Here is a 22,006-nt window from a genome sequence, read left to right as displayed (position 1 = left end):
ACTACGGTGACCGTGAAGGTTTGGACGTTGATTGGAAATAAATATAAGTATTACGAACAGTTATCAACTACAGTGAGTTTGCTAACCATAGACTCCCGAATAAACAGTTTATTAAATCGTGCAACAATGAGCAGTACAGCTGGACAGGTAATCTCATGCAAAGCAGCCGTCGCTTGGGAGCCGAAGAAACCACTCTCGATCGAAACGATTGAAGTTGCGCCCCCAAAGGCTGGCGAGGTACGTGTGAAGATTACGGCCTCTGGTGTGTGTCATACGGATGCATACACATTGGATGGTCATGATTCTGAGGGCATTTTTCCGGTTATTCTTGGCCATGAAGGTGCAGGCATCGTAGAGAGCGTTGGCGAAGGTGTTACGAAATTCAAGCCCGGAGACCATGTAATTCCACTGTACATTCCACAGTGCTTCGAGTGTAAGTTTTGCAAGAGTCCTAAGACCAACCTTTGCCCAAAGATTCGTGCAACTCAAGGAAAGGGCGTATTGCCGGATGGTACATCTCGATTCACTTGCAAAGGAAAAAATGTGTTCCATTTTATGGGTACTTCAACCTTCTCTGAGTACACTGTCGTTGCGGAAATCTCTCTATGTAAGATCGATGCGGCGGCGCCATTAAAGAAGGTTTGTCTGTTGGGATGTGGCATTCCGACAGGGTACGGAGCAGCTCTTAATACAGCGAAAGTTGAAGAAGGAAGCAGCTGTGCCATCTGGGGACTGGGAGCGGTTGGATTAGCAGCAGCTATGGGTTGCAAGGCTGCCGGAGCAACCAGAATAATTGGAGTCGATATCAATCCAAACAAATTCAAATTAGGCGAACAATTTGGTTGCACAGAGTTCGTCAATCCCAAAGATTACGATAAGCCAATTCAACAGGTGCTGATTGAAAAGACCGACGGTGGACTGGATTACACTTTCGAATGTGTCGGCAATGTGTTGACCATGCGTGCCGCTCTTGAATCATGCTCCCGTGGATGGGGTGTTTCGGTTATTATCGGAGTGGCTGAGTCTGGACGTGACATTTCAACCCGTCCGTTCCAGTTGGTTACTGGTAGGACTTGGAAGGGAACCGCTTTCGGCGGATGGAAGAGTGTTGAAAGTGTTCCGAAGCTAGTGACTAGCTACATGGATAAAAAATTAATGGTGGATGAATTTATCACTCATACTATGTCGGTTGATAAGATCAACGAAGCGTTTACTCTTATGCACGAAGGTAAAAGCATTCGATCGGTTGTTAATTTCTAAGTATTTCAAACACTGCATTTTGTTCTATTTTCGTGGTGGTAAAATTATTTATCTAATTTATCGAAGGTTAGGGTGATAAACTATCTTGGATGTGCATTTTTTCCGGTAATGTTGAGGTTTCTTGAAGGGTGTTTCTATGCAAACGATTACCCTGATTTTTTTCATGTACATACTTCTTTGGACAGGCATTAGGATGTGTGTGTTTGGTGGAATTCAATTCGATTATGGAGAAGTCATAGCGGAACTTGGTGGAGATTCACGGTTAGGGTATGTAAAAATTACCAATGACTGTGCCCAGGTGTACTCATGCTTATTTTTGGCACACTGTGCGGAGTGACTAATCCCTTGATTTCATGTTATATACTGTTATAGTATAGCTTATAGAATAGATGGATCTCACCGGCAAACATATAGGGGTTACTCAAAATAACTAGGATAGGCAAATTTATGGTCAACTTTGGAGTGTTGTAACTTCGTCAAATATGATCCGATTTAAAATCTTCCAACAGCATTTGACTGGAAAACTAATATTGTTCTACGGTGTGGCCACGAAAATAATCCTGGTCATCGGATATCGGAGATATCCCGGGTTTCCGGAGGGCTTGTCTAACTTGCTAAATTTTTGGTGGAATTTTATATATGATGCTGGTTAAATATATTTATTTTTAGTAAATACAACGGAAGAAGAACCATTTCTTAAGCGAATCATATGCCAAGAACTAAAATCGGCCTATAATCAACCGATATATGGCAATTTCTCTGGAATCGGTTCTGGTGGAGGTTTCTGAAGGCGGGCAGATCATTTAATCACTCAAAACATACCGTGCGGTAGCTCTTTCTTCATGGTTTCTCGTCCATAGACTTTCGATAAACTTTAAATGCATCATTCACCACATTGGCCACTATCGGAACATCCAGTATCCCCCCGGGGGAACCTGGAGCAGAGGACAATTGCATTTTTACACCAAAACATGCCGTGCGACAGCTCATTCTTCATGGTTTTTCATGAATAGGCATTCATTAAACTTCAAATGGATCAGTGACCACATTGGCAGCTCTCGGAATCACGGGATACCCCCGGAGGAACCTCTAGTAGGAGGCAGTTGCGTTTTTACACCAAAACATGCCGTGCGACAGCTCTTTCTTCATAGATTTTCATGAATATTCTTTCTATAGACTTAAAGTGAATCATTGACCACATTGGCCGCTCTCGGAACCACTGGATACCTCCGGGGAAACCTGTAGCAGGGGACAATTGCGTTTTTACTCAAAAACATGCCGTGCGACAGCTCTTTCTTCATGGATTTTCATGAATATGCTTTCTATAGAATTGAAGTGGATCATTGACCACATTGACCTTTCCGGAGTCACTGGAATGCCCTGGAGGGAACCTGTAGTAGGATGCAATCACATTTTTACACAGAACAATGCCATTGGGGAGCTCATTCTGGAACCAGCAGATGGCCCCGGATAACATGCAAGAGGAAAATTGTATTTTCACTTCATAATGCCGTTCGACAGCTCGAACTTTCTGAAGTCTTGAAATGGACCATTGACTACTAGCAGTGGATAAGGAGATTAGGTCTTGCAACTCTGGTTGTAGACCAATAAAAGTCTCTCTCTTGTATTAATGTAAGGTGTAGCAAAAGCGCAACAATAACTCTTTAATGAACAAAATGACTGACGACGTCAGCTCTGGGGATGTTCGCCAGCACTTTTGTGCTCGCTAGTGACCATCAGTTAGTGTCATTTCCTGCATTTCAAATAAACAATAGTGACAGTGCGAATAAACCATTCTTATTTGAAAAGTTGCGCTTTTAATCTGGGTTTCAAAGCTATTTGCTATTTGCAAAGCTATGTATTATTAATGAATTATTAGTTTTAAATTAAGAATGCCATTCAAAATTGTTATAAAATGGAAAATGTTATAATGGAACCGTCTAATATGATTTTGGACCACCATTTGCTTCAAAAACAGCTTGGATTCGTCTGGGAATTGATTCGTAAAGTTTTTGGATGGCTTCTAGTGGACTTTTGAATATAAAAACCAATAACTGATCCATAACAAATTTTAAAACGCTCCTTAAAAACACCCAAATGATCCATTAAACCCCAAGTTAAATCCCTTTTAATTTGGGAATGATCCATAAAAATATCAATAAAGTCCATATTTTCAGAAAAATTTAGCAACACAATTGTAAAAATGTACCGCTACATATCTAATGAATGAGCATTGAAATTGTAAGACTTACCCATAAACATATTGCAAATGATCCATAAAACATTCAGCAATGAACCTTAAACTAATGAAAGTGATCCCTAGAAAATCATGTTTGCGCTCTTAAATTCATGATCCATAATTTAGGCATATAGTGTTCATGTTTTGGACACTTACTTTTTTATTTTGTTCCATAAACCTTGAAAAGATGTTCCATTACTACGTCACAACTTAGAATTACTGACCTATCCGTGTTTTATGAGTTAGAAGTGCGAAGCGTCTAGAATTAGCTTCCAAAAAAAGCTTCTATATTAATCTTTAACACCCTGAACACGATGTCTCTGGTAAAATGTGTAACGGCAAATTTGTAATGTTTGAAAAATCATAGCTCAGCTGTTTATTGACGAATTTCAAATCTCTGGTTGTCACTTGAAACTAAAGACTTTAAAGATTTATTCGGTATGAATAGGTTTAAAATCTATTGATAAGTTGCTGAGTAACGATTTTTCAAACAGTACCAATTTGCCATTACACATCTTACTGGTTGCATCGTGTTCAGAGTGTTAAGAAGCATCCTAGGGAATATTTTTTAGAAGTTTCTTATAGATGCTTATTCTAGATGCTCGCCCATCGCTCTGCTCTTCTGAGAAAAAAAATAAAACACGAGCAGAACAGTGAACCAGAGTAGCTACGCAGTAATGGGGCAATTTTCCAAGGTTTATGGATCAAATTTAAAAAAAATGTCCAAAACATCCACAATATATGTCTAATTTATGGATCGTGGCTATATTTTTAGGTGCGCATGCTTGATTTTCTATGGATAACTTTCATTAGTTTAAGGTAAATTGCTGAATGTTTTATGGATCATTTACAATATGTTATGGGTAATTCGGGTAATTGCAATGCTCATTCTTTAGAAAATTAGCGGTAAATTTTTACAATTGTGTTGCTAAATTTTTCATAAAATATGGATCATATTGATATTTTTTAAGGATCATTCACACTTCCTGCGGTGTTTTATGTATTATTTGGATGTTTTAATGAACGTTTTTCATTATTTTATGGATCGTTCATTCAATTCTAAAGGTGAATACTTATGGCTGCCGATCTCACCAATTTTGAGCCAGCTAGCACAAATTGTTCCAAATTCCTTCGTGGAAAACGAAAAAGTCACTGCATTTTTCATCTTATGTTTCGACACTAAACCACATCACTCAAAGTAATTAAAGGTTGTTCACGCACTGTAGAGGTATCCACTTTGCCGACGAATCGGTTCTGGAAGATTCCCACCGAGATATAACGCTTTCTCCTCACAAACACAACAGGGCACTTTATAACTTCTTTTTTTTTTGGAATCGGTTCCCCTCCACTAGGACAAATTTTTTAAGCATTTTCCTGAATCATGAACACTAAAACACTTTTAAGGCAATAAACTCGATTGAAAATGTCATAAAATGAAAATAATTACCTCGAGAAACACAGCTACAAAACCAAAATATGTCAGCTTTGCAGCTAAATGAGGAATGTTTTTGATTAATCCATCATTAAAGATCGAAGTTCATTTCTGTTTGACGTTAAGCAAAATAATCATAACAATGTTATTAAGGTTTCACACGTGATTTCACAAAACTGGCTACTTTTCTCGTGGTCCTAGAATAAAATATCTCAAAATATTGTTTCCTTTTAGTGGTAGGAAATGTCATTTTCAACTGCCTGAATCAATTGATGAATTCTTGAAGGAGCATGTTCAAGTCGATTTAGGATGCTGCTTCAATATTCTGAAAATCAATATAATTAGGGAAAGTACTCTAAAGATCAATGATCACTAAATTCTAAGTACCGAACCAGCATGATCAAGAAATGATGAGCTAAATCCGACACCTTTTCCCAGTTTCAAAGCCGTCATTACTTATGACAATCCATTAACCTTTCTAGCACTCAACACACCATCTCTATGAAACATCGCTATTGTTGTCCTCACCAAATGTCACCTTTGTAAAATACCGGTCCTAAGAACAGATTGATGATGCCTCGTTCTACTTATTTAAAGCGATTATAAATTTGACGTGAGCGCACGCGTTATTCACTATTCCACGACGCATTCCTGGTCGGTCAAAGCATAATGAGCCTCGCCGAGACAATAATGCGTTTTTGACAACCTTAAACCACCACCCAAATGAGACTCGGAACCTATGCATGCAAATGCAGTTCAGTGGTGAGAAGAAAATCCCCCGGCATTGATTGACAGCTAGATTAACGCCTAGCACTATATCGTGCCTCTTCGGTTGATCATCCCGTCCGTCATCGTTACTGGCTGTCTGCCAGTCTGTCCGTCTCCATCCGTAGCACATGATAAGCATGGATTTCAAAACTACCATCTGGTGCTCATTACACATTGTTGCACGATTGGTAGGGGTACAATGTCCTTTTCCGACTCGGAAAACAGGTAATTACTTACAGCGGATTTGCTGTTGGAACATTTCTCAGCACCAACTACAACGTCACTTAAAATTGTAGGAATGAATCACTCTTACGTTTGTATGTCAACCCGGGATAAATAATAGTCTGTTCCATTTATTTTACACCACAACTACAAGCTTCCTGGGGCAGCAAAATAGGACAACATGTAATGGTAGACGGAACGGACTGACTGTACGAGCGTAGATTGGTAGTGTTCACTTTCCTCCTCACTGTAGATATTTGTGTACGTTTGTTTTGTTATGTCTTGCTGTACTAGTCGAGACAGAGATGAATGCAGTGAAAAGTTATCAGTCTGGTGAGCTACATTCACATATGTGCCAGTTCTTATTTTACCCTGTTCTTGTGACTACAGCAACTGGGTATGGATAAGGTTAGTAAGGATGGGTGAATGGTCAAATTTGGGAAAATGATTTTATATAATACTGCTGGTGAAGGTTTCATCTTGTGGAAACATCAGAAAGTTTTTGATTTTACTTGAGAGCACTTCCAAGCCAAATGGCAAAAAAATCATTTATTTTTTATTATGGTCAATCATTTGCATTTGAGCTAAAATTTGACTATTTCAAACTGAACATTACATTAGGTCCTAAGTAACAATGACATATTATCTTCGTCGACTTTCTCTTTGTATGCCCACGGCCATGTAAAGACATTCCCAGGTATTTTTAGCACACATATCGATAAAAGAAGCTTTTATCTAGCATCTAATACAACAAACACAACAAGAAACGGTTATATGCTGAAGTCGACGAAGATAATCGATCAATGTTACTTAGGACCTAAAGCAATGTTCAGCTTGATTTCATCACTTCCAATCGAAATGACATCTGAGGCAAAGGTTTAGGAAAATATAATTCCTTTTCACACAGTAGAATAAATTCAAGATATTTTGAGTAAAAACTCAAAAAAAAATGTTTAAATAATATAATACATTCAGTGAATTCTCCATATCTCGATATTGACGAGACCATCGAGAAATTAAGTCTTCGGTAAACTTTGTTTTTACTTTAAAACGTACTTGTTTTTACCGTAAAAGTAGTTTGATTGATATTCAAAACAGAACTTGCTTATTTTTTTTTTAATTGAGAAGCATGATGTTTGGCAAACTTGTAGCTGAAATGATTTAAAGCTTGTTTGTTAATTTTAGTTTAATATATCAGAATTGACACAGGCTATTCCTGTGTTTTGAGCACAATCTTAATTATTCAAAAACTTTCCCAAGAAAGTCCCCAGTCAACATTTTGGTTCGTATAGTTCAGGATATACACTGTGATATACTAACGAAACAAATCGTATAAGATGCGCAGATTGCCTTTGTACGTTCCAAAGGAGAGGACCTGTATTTTTGTTTTTTTTTTTTTTTTTTTTATTATAGTCACTTTAACAGTTTTGTGGTCATTCGTGACTTGTCCGGGACTGAGATTTGAGCTCGTGACTTTGGCGTGAGAGGTATGGATCCTAACCACTACGCCGGCGTCACCCCCCCCCCCCCCCCCATATACGTACATACAGGCTTTCCAATAACGATTTAAATATATCAGAAATACGATCATCCATATAAATCAAACAAAAAAAATCAGCCTCCATACCTCTAAACTTTGTATCCAGAAACCGGACCTACACCACCACTTGAATCCACCTGTAAGTACAGAGGATTATATCATTGATAAATTATACGCTTCAAAATGCCTACTTGGACATCGAAAGAGTTTGATGTTGATGAAAAGCATCAGATTAATGCCGCGGATACACTTGTATGACAAACTATGAACATGGGCATTATTTGTAGAATATAATATATAAGCACATCCATGGTCACACTTGCATAGTTTTTGTATAGTAGTTGTATAATGCTTATCATTGGGGAGGGGGGGTGGTAGAGGTAGCTCATCGATTCTTCCGGTTCGCCTCCTAGCATCGTGTTATAAGGTACCAGGCGATAACCAGGGTAGTTGATCGATAGCTCGATGACGTCATTTCGTTGGCGTCTGCAATGGGAAATTCTCATAGCAGGCGTTGACGATGGGACGTTGTCGAGTTGATGAATAGCAACTATCGTGGTAACTCACCGATGCCTGTCGATCTGCCAAATTTGGAAAGACGTCTGCATTGAATTGTCTCATATAATAATATTCCGTCCACTATATCACAAGAAATTGCGAATAGCTGAGTGGAATGGAGATAAGTTAAGCATTGGGTATAGGACGAAGTCTTCCCTGGGTGGTGCCAAAAGATGAGCGCAGTAGAATCATCAAGTTGCCATAAGGCACGGAATGAGACTATTGCATGGCTGGATAGTCAAAGTCTTCCATTCGTTAGTCATTTTAGGTGGATTAGAACAGGTTTAGGTAAGCGTTGGCCAGATTTGAATTTTTCAGATGTAATCCTGGATAGGACCCTGTCATTGAACGTCGCGTGAAAGTTGAACTAAATGAAGGCCTAAGTACTTTTTCGTAGTTTGTAGTTTTCGGATTTGAAAGATCGTCGGTTACAGTGGCCTGCTTACTGAGCAGAAAAACGCGGTTCCAGGTCCTTACATATAAAAGAGATTTATGGTAAAATCGCTTGTGTATCGTGTATTTTGCGAAACTCGTTGTTGTCGTTGGTTCCGGGTTTGAATGGATACACAAATTTGAGCAACGGTATTATGTGATATGAGGGGCTCGGTGGCCTTAAAGCAACCGTTTTTGCTTACTGAGCAGAACATCATGAGTCTAATCTCAGGCCCATCCACATTCAAGATTCGTCAATCGTTTTATTTGTTAATATGACTACATGATAATAACAGCAACTCGGTGATTAAAAAGGTGCTCGTCTGCCTAGTGGCAAACGTGTTTGCTTACTTAGCAGAAGACCGTGGGTTTAGTCCCAAGCTCCTTCGCGTTATATGATCGTTAGGACATCAATTAAGCTTATCGTTTACCAAAACGAACCCTGCTGCAAACCCACCCCTCTTATCCAACATCCCAGTGATTCCTCGTGGAAGTTCAGAGGTGTTCTCGGCTTCCATCAAAGCGAGTGTCATGTCAACACAATCCTTCCCATTCCTTTCTTGACCTGTGTTCGGGAGCGGCCGGCGCTGGTATTGCCTAATTTAAGATCACCAGTTTTTACACATTGAGGATGATTGCTAGTCCCAAGCATAGTCTATTGATTCTCTGTGTAATTACAGCTGGTCTGGCAATAACAGAGTAGCAACCGTGGGCGGCCAATCAAGCTCAAGCTCAAGCTCAAGCTCAAGTTGTTGTATAATGCTAGTCATTATTATACAATATAGTTCGAGATGCTTAACGTCAAATATCAGACCTTAAGTTGCCATTTTATAAAATAGATGAGAAGATGAAAGTATAGAAATGATAGTTCCGTTAGAGCAATGAAAATTGTATCTAGATAGTAGAATGTGGACAAAAGTCAATTTTGAGGAAGACACGAATCGGGTTGATCATCTCTTCTACCAAACTCCACTGTTGGGGAGGGCAAAAGAGATAATCACCGATTTTCTCACGTACCTTTGATGTGTGGAAACAGTTCTATTTATTGTTTCACACTCAAGTCGCCATCTGACATAAGCATCATGACCACTTTCAGTCTGATATTTGACGTTAAGCATCTTCAACCGTGTAAATCGCTAACTTCACGCATGCAGTAATACAAAAATGACTAGTTCAAATACGTTGACTGGAACTCGCAAAAATTGGTCGACAAAAAATCGTTTCTTTCAGTCAAAATTCATATCACAAAAATCTTCTCTTTTTTCTTTTGGTAGTTCAATTTTTATATTTAAAGGAAAAAATGTCCGTTTATTCCTTTGGTTTGCCAAATCTGAACTGCCGTGCTTTCCGCTTAACCCCTTCCATTAAATTTTGCACAGTGGTCTCATCGACCTTATTCGCCGCCGAACGCCAGTTAGATTTAAACTGCTGCTCGTTTTCCATGGATCTATTAGTTTTTTTTTTGAGATTCCGTTTGACCAAGGCCCAATACCGTTCGATAGGGCGGAGTTCTGGGCTGTTGGAAGGGTTGTGGTTTTGGGTACCACAACCACGTTGTTCGCATCGTACCACTCGATTGCCTTTTTCCCATAGTGGCAGCTCGCCAAGACCGGCCAGAACAGCACAGTTCTATTGCGTTGCTTTATGAATGGTAGCAGCCGCTTTTCCAGGCACTCCTGGACGTAGATCTCTTGATTGATGGTTCTCGTATTAATGAAAATACCGTTTTTTAGACCACACGTGCCTATGGCCTGCCAAACAAGATATTTTTTCGGGAACTTCGATAGTTTGATGGTTTTCAAAATTTCAGCCACCTTCCCTTTTCCTGATGCGGTATAAAACTCCTGTCCCGGAAGCTGCTTGAAATCCGCCGTCACATAAGTTTCGTCGTCCATGACGACACATCCAGGACCGCTGCTTTGCCGACGTGTTTTGTTTGTAGTCTCGGTTCGCCACCTTCGCCGCTGCACAGTAGTATGGGAAACATTGAGCTTGCCAGCGACGTCCCGGATGGAGAGGTTAGGATTCCGCTTATATTTCACCGCCACCTTCTTCGTCGTCGCTGCCACGTCTGGGTTACGATTGCTGCAGCTTCCAGGCTTCTTGGCATACGAAAGACGCTCCCCGAACATTTTTAAAACGTTTGTCACGGTCGATTTGGCCACATCCAGAAATTTTGCCAACTTGGTGTGTGAGAACGTCGGATTCTCTTGCTGCGCGAGCAAAATTTTGACACGCCGCTCTTGCTGGACGTCATTTTGAAAACTGGAGAGCAAACGGTGAAAAATCATCATAGCAACCGTTGTACATACAATGAATTTACAAATGCAGCATTTCAGATTTTTTTTATCATTTTTAACATAAATACACCAGTTTGAAGTTGACCAATTTTTGCGCGTTCCAGACTGTATTCTCAGTAAAAAAAACCCTTTGGAATAATTCTCCGAATTATTATTGAATTAATTTCAGACCTCCTTTGAAATTCTTTCCTTGCCTTGTTATTCTACGTACATTGAAAGTTTCCTAAGAATTCATGTACAGTTCTTCTCACAAACTCTGTAGGTTTTTAGATGAATGTTTGGCAAATTCTCCTGGCATAATTTTCCAAATTCCTGGAAAATTCTCCTTGAGTTAGTCTCAGTTAGTGGCATACACAGTTTTGGTCACGAACTGCTCATTTGTTAATAACTTTGCATACAGTTGACAAAACATTTTTTTTTATGAAGCAGTAGGTAGAATCATGGGGTAGGTCACTCCGCACACCAATCTTGGGTCATCTTTTTTGTCAGTGTGCCGCAAGTATGCCGATTGTGCCGGTCATAGAGCAAGCTGCGATTTTTTGTAAAATACCCATCCCGGCAACCCGGTATTTCTGACACCTTGAATGTTTTGGTTTGAAATCGCAAGGATCAATCGGATTGAGGATGACGCGGGAAGTGGCGGGTGTGTGAACTTTCGGTGTTTTGTGATCCATAGGGTAATAAAAGTCCTGTATTTTAGTGTTTTATAATGCCCTCAAAGGCAGACCAGAAATCTAGCCTTTCGGCTGGAAAGAGTTGGAACCGGTGGGGAGCATTGTTAGAGACCGACTATAGAGGGTGATGAATAGACTTCTTCAGTTAGTATTGTGTGATTTGCAACATTATTTGAATTAAGGGTACTCATGAGGTCTGATTAACTGCCTCTTCCTCTTGAGTCCACTCTAGAACCTACATTTCGTATTTAGATCTATACGTGAACTACTGGTCTGAGTTCCTGTGGTATATTCAATTAGAAGATGTTCCTGAACATACAGTCAAACAGCACGTAATGTTCTGAACAACTTCAATGACAATTGTCGACCAGTGCTCCCATTTTATTTACAACAATCTAATGCCTACGAGATTGTGCCGAAGATATGCCAAAAATGTGCCAATGGATGTGCCCAAGCTGTGTAGAATATAATTCCGGCACAATGTGCTGAGTGACTTACACCTTGGATAGAATAGAGATTAAGCTTGTTAAAGATAGGTAAAAAAATGTAGATTTTAATTCTAGTAATCAACTGTATTTGATTTTGCGTTGCAAAAATGAAGTGAGAAATGCTCGCTGCACATCTCGGGCTTTAAGTGTAAAAATGCATTGTTGTTGAATCAAATGTTAAGATTTACCTACTCTTTGCATATCAATAATAAACTATGATCCTAATCTATCAATCACTTTAAAGAAAAACAAATTTCAACAACTGAGTGAAAAGTTATTAACAAATGAGAAGTTGGTGTGTACAACTGTGCATGTCAAGCATGTTCCTTAGTATTCTCCCAAAATATCCAATGAATTATGCTCCTGATGCATTTTTCCTCACCAATTCCTTACAATTATCCTCTGATTGCCCTTATACTTTCCCTCTTAGGATCCCAGCAGTTCCGCTCTAAAGTATCATGGAATAATCCTCAGAAACATCTATGAGCTTTCATCAGAGAATCCAATTCAGAATTTTCTTAAAATTGTACTCAAAATTATCTCAGGTTTCACATGAAATCTGGAATTCCCAAGAACTATCATAAATGCAGTGGTGGCGGTTGAATGCGGAAATATATATATGCAAATATTATGTTGATGCAACGGCTCGGGAATGGCAGGATGTGACGTTGTGACAGCAATCCGTCAATTTGTCATCTACCAAACCAGACTCAGTTGAACAATACCGAACTACTGTTCGAGGCACAATCACACGGAATTTTTATTGCTTCCGCTCAACCTAATTAGCATACAATTTTAAACCGAATTTCACGGGTTGAGGTACTATGATAGAATTCTCCCGGAACTCCAACCCGTTTGCAAAACCAAACGTCTTAGCTTGGGATCCTCGTTCTTGGCATAATCGAAAACCTCCGAGAGCTTCTTGCCCGGAATCATCACCTTCAGCAGTTCCTCTTCCAGATTGAGCAGAAATGTGTAGTGCTTTTGAAGCGTTTCCGTTGGATTTATCAGCAACGATCTCAGCAGCCTGGTCTGTAGATGGTTTCCTCGTCTACGCCGACCGCGGGCAGAATGCAATCCATCTTATGCATAGAGGCGTTTTATTCGTCGCTAGAAGGAATCCTTATCGCGCACGATATTTGACATTTTCGGGGCCGTTCAATTATCGCATCCAACGGTTTTCGATACGGGGACACTTCCGGTTGCTCTCCGGCTTTTTGTTTTCTTTGTTGTATCCTGTTGGACGGCTCGGACCGCTCACGGTCCATCTCGCCAGCGCCAGCTTCCTCCTTGGTTGTCACTAGACCGATGTTATCCTTGCGATTGCAAACTAAAACATTCAAGCTGTCAGAAATTTCGGGTTGCCAAATATACCATAATATTCGTATTTTACAAAAACTCGCAGCTTGCTCTATGACCGGCACACTTGCGGCACGCTGAGAAAAATGTTGACCAAAGATTGGTACGCGGAGTGACCTACCCCTTGCTGTGGACATCCTTTATATGTACTTGGTAATAGTAAAATGTACGAAAATAAATGATCGAATGTTTCTTGACACCTCGATTTTGATCATGTAGCATCACCGTAGCAATCATGAACAGTTATTTTTCTCTATACGGGACCTAACACCACTGCGAACAGTAATTTGAACTATTGTATCCCGTGTCCTTAGTTTAGTGCATGTCGTATTACTTCATCACTATTGAAAAATGATGAAGTATTCGATTTTTTTTTTACAGTTGTCATTGTTTTTATCGCATTGCATTTATCGCAAGGATCCGACTGTAATTGAAAGGTCCCGCTATTTATACCCTTCGGAGTGTTTAAACACCCTCCAAAAGCACTCAAAATTGGATTCCTTAGCAACAAAATTAAGGAATGACAGCGATAATGACCATGCATCAGAACCCTAGTCTTAACCACTTCAAACTAGGGAACAACGAATAGAAGATTAGGAATCACATAGATGAAGACAACTAACTCATTTTTTCCTTGTTTCAAGATCATCCTCGGTCCAAGCAACCCGAGGACTTATCACTATTAACAAGGCATAAAAAGTAACAAGGACTAAGATGTGTTCCTTTGATTACTAAAAATTCTGTTCCCCTAGTTTGAAGTAGTCATGACTATGAATCGGTAGTATATTTTACATCCCACGTTTCGGGGCATCATCAGTCCTAAAATAGCCCTTACATGCATTAACATTACCTACGGTGTTCTTTCACCATCTAAAACGCTACACAACAACAGCATTTTAACGCATTTTCCGATGGCAGTGATTCGTAATAATTATTAAATTTGTTGTCACAAAAATATAGTACCGCATTTGAAAAAAAAAATAATACAATAACTCAACCAAATAATTTCCGACATATCTAATTCCACCCATCTGTCTCTACTAGAACTCATCACGTGCTGGCAATTAATGTTAATCCCTTTCTTTGAAATCTACTTTCTTCATTCCCAGAAACAGACTGCTGTCATCGGAGTGAGACGTGAGGTGTACCGCAAATCTAGGTGAAAGTACAAAGCCACTCGCTACTACCGAGTTGAGACGGGATTGCACAAACACGACTGGCTGACTAGCTGAAGTTACTGACGATGACCATCATTGCCACCGCTGTTGGACGTCACCCAAATATCACAAACAACGTCCCACTAAACAACTGCCACCGCTGCTGTGTTGTACCCGTTTTTAATTAAAACCTCTCGCATCATCCCGGGAGCACGAACGCATCACCACCAGCCGCTTGGTTTTGGTTCGCTTACAAATCACGCAGAATGACGACAAGATTACGACCGGCGGCAAGCAGCTGTCGGATTATCATCTATTCGACCACGCTGATCCTGCTGGTCTTTCTTCGGCAAGTGTATTCCTTCTGTCCGTCGATATGCACGTGCGAGATGCATCCAACAGCGCGCACGTGGTGCATCGGAGCCGGTTTGGACGTGGTCCCGATCCAGCTCAATCCGGATGTACGGTACATCAATCTGACATCCAACCGGATTACCAACGTTCACTTTACGTTGAGCTTCTACCACAGGCTGGAGGTGTTGGACATCTCGTTCAACAAGATAGAAGGTCTGGGGTCAAGGAACTTCGAAACTCAACAAAATCTTCGGATGCTAAATATGAGTGATAACGCTATCGTTGATATCCCGAAGGATGCGTTCAAAGGTCTTGATCGGTTGCAAGTGTTGAAACTATGTAACAATCGAATAGAAACGATCCATCCAACTGCGTTCCACGATCTACGAAATCTGTTGGAACTTGATTTCGCAAACAACGCTATCATATCGCTGGATCATGGAACCCTGCGGCATCTATATTCGCTGGAGTTGCTGTGCTTCCAAAACAATCAAGTGCTCGAGGTACCCTACGACCATAACCTCGAACATCTGACCCGGCTGCAATCGCTCGACCTGTCCGTAAATCTGATCGAGTTCATTGCCAACGACAGCTTCGTGAACCTGCGGGAGCTGCGAATGCTAAAACTAGGCGGCAATGTCCTCAACGAACTAGATTACGGTGCATTCCATGGCTTGAATGCTTTGCGAGCCCTGGACCTCACGGATAATAATTTTACAGTAAGTACACGTTGTTTTCACTCGCTGAAATCCATTATTAAGTCCCTATCCATGCCTAACCATTAAAGCTCATAAGAATTTAAATCCAGTCCCGCGGCGTGACATAATTTCCCTGCAGTCAAACTTGGTGTTGTGGTCATAACTAACACTATTTAGCGGGCGCACGAAATGCTCATAAAATATTCAAATTCATACCATTTACATAAATCATTTTCAAATAATTACTCCGGAGTTTAGGTGGGGAAATGGTATGAAAGGGAAACTGACGAACGGGTAACAACACACACGTGAATGCGTGCATGCTGATATTACAGCACCAACAGTTGCAGCACGGAATCCAACACGAGAAACGAGCATGAGGACATAATTTAGCTTTTTGGAGGCAACGCGCCACTCCCGGACGTACAGGAGGTGGGCAGCTATGTATCCCGTGGAGGTACTAATACTAAACACAGTGCCTACAATGACTGGTACTACGTAGGTAGGTAGTATCTGCCATCCGATGTGGAACGGGACAACTGCAACGGACCGCGGACAAGCCCTAATGAACATACCGAAACGCAAAATCAACTACCACCCAGGTAGGGCGGGTCGTCGTTCGCACTGTGGGTATGATTTCGTCATTATTAGAGAAACCACTGCATTAATAGGAAGTAGCGTTTTCCTATGTTAGATCTTATGTATGAATATTAAAATAAAAATCAGATGATTAAATCAGTGGAGTCGCTACACTTTCACTTGCTGTGAGTGCTTGATTATTAGAAGACTTATTACATTTAGGGTAAACACTCCTACAGTTTCGGTACATTAGAAGCGTTAGGTTCCTATGGTTGTGTATGGAGTCTCCATACACAGCTATAGGAACCTAACGCTTCTAATGTGGGAGAGTACCGCTACTCCCGTGACAGGCAGCGTAGTCTTGTTAACGACTATAACAGGGTATTCGAACTTGAAGAGTTCAACTGGGCCCTGCGCCGCGGCATTGGTAAGGCTGCGGACCCTGACGACATTGGGTATCCCCTGCTTAGGAGATTACCTCTTGTCGGCCGATTGGCTCTTCTTGACACAATGAACAAGATCTGGCTTTCTGGCCAGATACCGGACGAGTGGAAAGAAAGGTTGGTTATTCCCATTCCCAAACCTGGGAAGGATAAAACCCAAACAGATGGTTATTGACCGATAACCCTGCTGAGCTGCATGGGAAAAACACTCGAGCAGATGGTTAATCGTCGTCTGTCAACTGAGCTGGAGAGGCAAGGACGGATTCACCCACAGCAACATGCATTTCGATGCGGCTATGGATCGGAGACGTTCTTCTCTGAGCACGATCATTTATTGGACAAGGCCTCGTCGGAAGATTTGCAGGTAGATGTAGTCTCTTTCGATTTGTCCAAGGCATATGATATGACATGGAAGCTTCTTATCTTGACTTCCCTCAAGAACTGGGACTTCCAAGGATGTATGTTTAACTACGTAGAAAACTTTCTACAGAACCGTAGGTTCTGTGTTTGAACGCTGACGCAACCTCTTCCTCGAGATTGCTGGAGAATGGCATCCCGCAAGGGTCTGTCATCTCGGTTACACTGTTTCTCATTGCGATGAACTCAGTGTTTGAACGCATTCCTAAGGAAGTACACATACTTGTTGTGCTCTCGCATTCCTTTGTTGGCACTGTGACTCAACCGTACTGATCTATTGTTAGGTTTTTGCGATGTGCATTGCTTTTGTGCACAGAGTGATTTGAAAAAAGAAAAGCTTGATTATCATGTGTATTGTGAAACTTGACATCGTCATCGACGTCACCGTCGGGGTCGGTTTTGAATTGTTGCAATATTAACGCGATCATAGCTTGTATGGTGTGATATGAGGGGCTTGGTGGCCTTAGAGTGACCATTTTTGCGTACTGAGTAGAACATCATGAGTTTAATCCCAAGCCCCTCCACATTCAAGATTCGGTGATCGCTTTATTTGTTAATGTGAATACATTCGAATAACAACAAATCGATAATTGGCGTGTTGTAATAAAAGGAGCAGAACTCCTAAATCCCAAGCTTGTTCGCGTTATATGATCGTTACGACATCAATTCAGCTAATCGTTAACCAAAACGAATCCTGCTGCAAGCCCACCCCTTTTATCCAACATTCCAGTGATTTATCTTTGAAGTGCAGAGGATTTCTCGGCTTCCAACATAGCGTGTATCACGCCAGTAAATCCTACCCTTTCCTTTCTTGACCTGCGTTAGGACGCGAATGCCGCTGGTATTGCTTAGTTTGAGATCACCAGTTTTTGTACATAGAGGATGAATGCCAGTCCCAAGCATCGTCTATTAGATCTCTGTGTAATTACAACTGATCCAGCAATAACAGAGTAGCACCCGCGGGCGGTCGATCATGCTCATGCCTCTGAATCAAGCTCGAAATTCTTAACTTTTCCTTAGTTCGGGATACCAAAACATAAGAGTTAGATCTAAAAAATAGCAATGCCCTAGAGCTTTGATAAGGTTTGAAGCCCTAAGGTGGTGATAATGTTTTCAAATGATTGAAGTGCGAATTTTTAGTAATTCCTTAGCCTTGAACACATAATTCTTTGTCAACTTTTGCAATCTCCAAATATTGTTCTATGTCAGAATCTGAAAGGCTACTTAGATTTTTAAGGAAATAATAATCTTTTTAAATTCTTCCAAAATCATAATGGATTCTCGTAGAACTTTCGTTAAAATTATTTTCAGTTAGAAATTGAATTTTTTTTTAAGATATATTCAGCATTAAATTTGCTTGAAATTAATCCCTTTCTGATCATTAAGAGAGGTTTTCATATAATAATTATTTGAATTCTCCTCCCGAATTCATCTAGAATGCTACCTGAAAATCCCTAAAAGTTGCTTCAGAGTTCTCTGAACTTCTGCTCATAATCATAAAAAAAAAGTTTCATCCGAGCTGCCTTGGGATTATCCCATAGTTTCCCTAAAGTTTTCCTGAAATGCTTCTCAAAATCACCTGCAACTTATTTTCACATTTTTTTGAGATTGTCCTCTGGATTCCTTTAGATTTATTTTCAGACACTCTCTAGTAAAGGGAGATAGAATTTTAAAGAACTAAAACTCTTCCTAAACTCATTTGGCATTCTGATCAAAATTCTGTAGACATTTCTTCAAAAGTTAAGTGTTAAGTTTTAAAAATCCTTGAGTTTAATTTTAGTCCAAGAGTATTTTTGTTTATATCTGAGGCCTTATTTTTTAATTAAATATTTTTTTAAATTCTGAAAATTTTAAATGTTTAGTAATGTGAAAAACTGGCCTAGCCTCAACATCTTTGAAATTGTCTCTAATGTTTTTCAAAACAGTTGTTTGTCCGGGATCTCAAAAGTTCTATGTGGAATAGGAGGACTATTTTATCCTAATTATAAAAAATTCGGAGTTTATTGTATCACTGTATAACAATCGGCCCTACTATCCATTCGCCACTTAACGTAGTGTTCAAAATCTAAAATGTTACGACAATTAAAACACTTTAAAAATTAATCTAATGCGATCTTGAAGAATACATAATTTTTTTTTTCCAATCGAGGTCTTTTCCGATTTCAGTCTTTGAAAAAAAAAATAACAAACCTTTTTCCCAGAGACATCTATTGCTGAAATCACACTTTATAAAATGTTGCTGTTTATATAGAAACGGAAAAAATATGATCGACCCCCGGAAAAAATCGATTCTATTTGAATAGCTTCATGTTGCCCTGGCTTTAGCGATCGTTAGTCGTAATGGTTTGTTGTGATGAAAGGAGCTCGGTGGCATAGCAGCGACCGATTTGCTTACTGAACATAATATTGTGGATTCAAACTTGATTTTCTATTAATCTCTTTCATTAGTTTATGGTGCATTGTTGAACGTTCAATGGATCATTCGCAATATGTTTATGGGTAATTCGTATTGCTCATTATTTAGAAATTTTGCGGTACATTTTTTTCAATTGTGTTGCTAAATTTCTCATAAAATTTGGATCAAAGTGACATTGTCTATGTATCATTCAAAATTTTATGAATCATTTGGGTGTTTTTAAAGGAGCGTGTATTAATTTTGTATAGATCAATTATTAATTTATGTATGTTACAGTATGTTTGCCATATCGTATATAAGGCAGATATCGCCAGTTGTTGCGGTTTTCTCTTCTTTGTCAGTCAGGGAGTCTACCCTCGCTCGGCTGTTTGACTTCCGTCTCTAGAGCGAAATACTGTTGACGGGCTTGGTTGTTGGTTCTCGCTCGCTCTTTCTCGGTTTTTGCTTCTTTACGCTCCTCAATCATTCGCCAGGTATCATCATTGATCCACTCTTTTTGCTGAGTGCGCAGCTCACTCAGATTTTTCTCACTTGTTTCGATAAAGGCATTCTTGATGGCCGTCCACAGTTCTTCTTCCGGAACATCCACTGCTCGGGTCTCAAGTTCTTGAACGAACGATATTTTCTCAGCTTGATCGTCTAGTCGGCGTGTGTTGAATCGTCGTCCAAGCCTCTCCTCCCTCCGCTGGATCCGTGCAATGTATAGGCGGATCTCACACATTAGAAGGTGATGGCAAGACGCGATGACGGCGCTGCTTTTACGGACGTCTCGACTGATGTAGATGTGGTCGATTTTGCACACTGCTCGATGAGGAAAGAGCAAGCCCTCTATCACCATGTCGTTATAGCCACAAAATTTTACCCGGACCATGGTGTCCCATGACACGCTCATAGTCCGTGTTGTCGGAGCCGATCTTCGCATTGAAGTTGCCAGTGTAGATCTTGATGTCACCCTTTTGGGTTATATCCACGACGGCATTCAGTTGACTGTAATCATTCTTCTTGTCCTGTAGCTCGGCAGCATCGTTTGGCGCAAAACATTGGATTATGGTAAGGTTTCGAATCCGTGTTCTAAATCTGGCAACGATTATCCTCTAATTAATAGGCTCCCACTTTATGAGCGTAGCCTGTGCCTGGGCGCTAAGTAGGAAACCAACTCCACGGTGCCGGGGTGCGTTTTCACCTCAAATACCAAAATATAACAGTACCTGTCTCGACCATGGTTAGTGATCTCTGTTCTAGATACATTTCAACAGTTATTAATTGAGATCGTTCGATGCCAAATGAGCATTGAAATTGTACGAATGACCCATAAAAATATTGCGAATGATCCATTGAACGTTCAACAATGAAACATAAACTAATGAAATAGATTCATGGAAAATGAAGTTTGAATCCGCAATATTATGCTCAGTAATCAAAATCAGTCGCTGCTATTCCACCGAGCTCCTTTCATCATAACAAACCATTACGTTTGAATGTTATAAATTTATGCATTAATATAATTTGGTTACAAGTACAATCGTACCAACCGGTGAACACTCGTGTTTATTTCAGTTACCGTGGGGACGTAATTTGTGATTAGACCCGGTCCCTTTCAAATTGTATAATTATTTATGTACGCTCCTTATATTTGAAATGACGTTTCACATTCATCTAGTGATGGCCGATTTTCATTCGGATAATCGATTAGTCGATTAACGAACCGAACATTAAAATATTTGTAATCGGTTATATCATGCCGATATAAGCATTAACTTCTGCAGAGAATCATCACCGATCGTTTCAAACAAGTTTTGCACTCTCATTGATGAAAAAATGACAGCACAGCGAACAAAAAATAATCGATTAGTTGTTAATCGAGTAATTAAAAAGTGGGACATCTCTGATTTTGGTGTGATTGTTTTGATAAAAAAGCGCGCAAAATTTCAACTCTACCGAGGGGGCAGCAACACCACAAAATTACCTTGCATACTGGGGGATTCATTGGATGAAAGGGACTGCGAAAGAGGACACTACAATTGAAAGTTTTTCTTCCGACATTTTCATCTTAGTATTCATCTTTGATCATACTCTATGCCCAGGAAGTCAAGAAATTTTCCAACCCGAAAAATTCCTAGCCCGGACAGGGCATCAAACCCAGCCACCTTCAGCATGGTCTTGCTTTGTAACTGCGTATTTACCGACTGAGTTGAGGGAGGCCTCCTCCTGTTTGTCAGCCTCCTGTTTGTTATAAAATAATTGTCTGTATTTCTATTTGTAAAGAAATTATTATATTCTAAAAATGACTAAAGTCAAATTGATTTTACAGTAAAATTAAAAAAAAAAGTTGGCGCCGGTGGTACTGTACTGTCGAATTTACGTCAACGCATCGTAAACGAATCAAGTGTGGGTACATTCTAAATAATTTCCGAAAAATTACTCTAAATTGAGAACGTTAAGCGATAGAAAAAATGTTTTTAAAGCAAAGTAGTATTAAATTATCTCATCTACAACTTTGCTGAATTTCATACGCGTTTATTTTCAAAAATAAGAAATTTGGTTTTTGAACATCAATTAGTTTAAGGACCACCCAAAAGTTTATATCGACCAAGAGAAAAACTTGTTAAGTAAAAGCTGATTAAAAGTAAATTGGTACGCACAAAAAGATCTGTAATTTGTGATTCAATA

The 22,006-nt window shown here is 39.9% G+C and overlaps 2 protein-coding genes across 3 annotated transcripts in view; both read left to right on the top strand.

The window, feature by feature from the left end:
- The window catches only part of LOC135711020 (carboxypeptidase N subunit 2-like), a 403,442-nt gene that overhangs the window by 372,826 nt on the left and 8,610 nt on the right, over positions 1–22,006 (top strand). For both annotated transcript variants that reach the window (XM_065233761.1, XM_065233762.1), the window contains one exon: positions 14,382–15,502. In XM_065233761.1, coding sequence (XP_065089833.1) covers positions 14,696–15,502 — 807 coding nt within the window. In that variant the 5' untranslated portion in view covers positions 14,382–14,695. The remainder of the gene's footprint in view (positions 1–14,381; positions 15,503–22,006) is intronic.
- Positions 81–1,313, top strand: LOC135711014 (alcohol dehydrogenase class-3-like). The gene has a single exon (XM_065233753.1). The coding sequence runs from the start codon at positions 127–129 to the stop codon at positions 1,258–1,260; it is 1,134 nt and encodes a 377-aa protein (XP_065089825.1). The 5' UTR covers positions 81–126; the 3' UTR covers positions 1,261–1,313.

This window comes from Ochlerotatus camptorhynchus, unplaced genomic scaffold, assembly GCF_037179485.1.
Source record: "Ochlerotatus camptorhynchus isolate MF236.1 unplaced genomic scaffold, CSIRO-AGI_Acam_v1.1 ptg000416l, whole genome shotgun sequence".
In the NCBI taxonomy this organism is placed as follows: domain Eukaryota; kingdom Metazoa; phylum Arthropoda; class Insecta; order Diptera; family Culicidae; genus Ochlerotatus; species Ochlerotatus camptorhynchus.
Note: the sequence above shows the minus strand (reverse complement) of the source record. Positions and strands in the feature narration are given on the sequence as shown.

Excerpts from the sequence above, each read along its gene's own strand:
- LOC135711014 (XM_065233753.1), top strand. The coding sequence starts at position 127 with ATGAGCAGTACAGCTGGACAGGTAATCTCATGCAAAGCAGCCGTCGCT.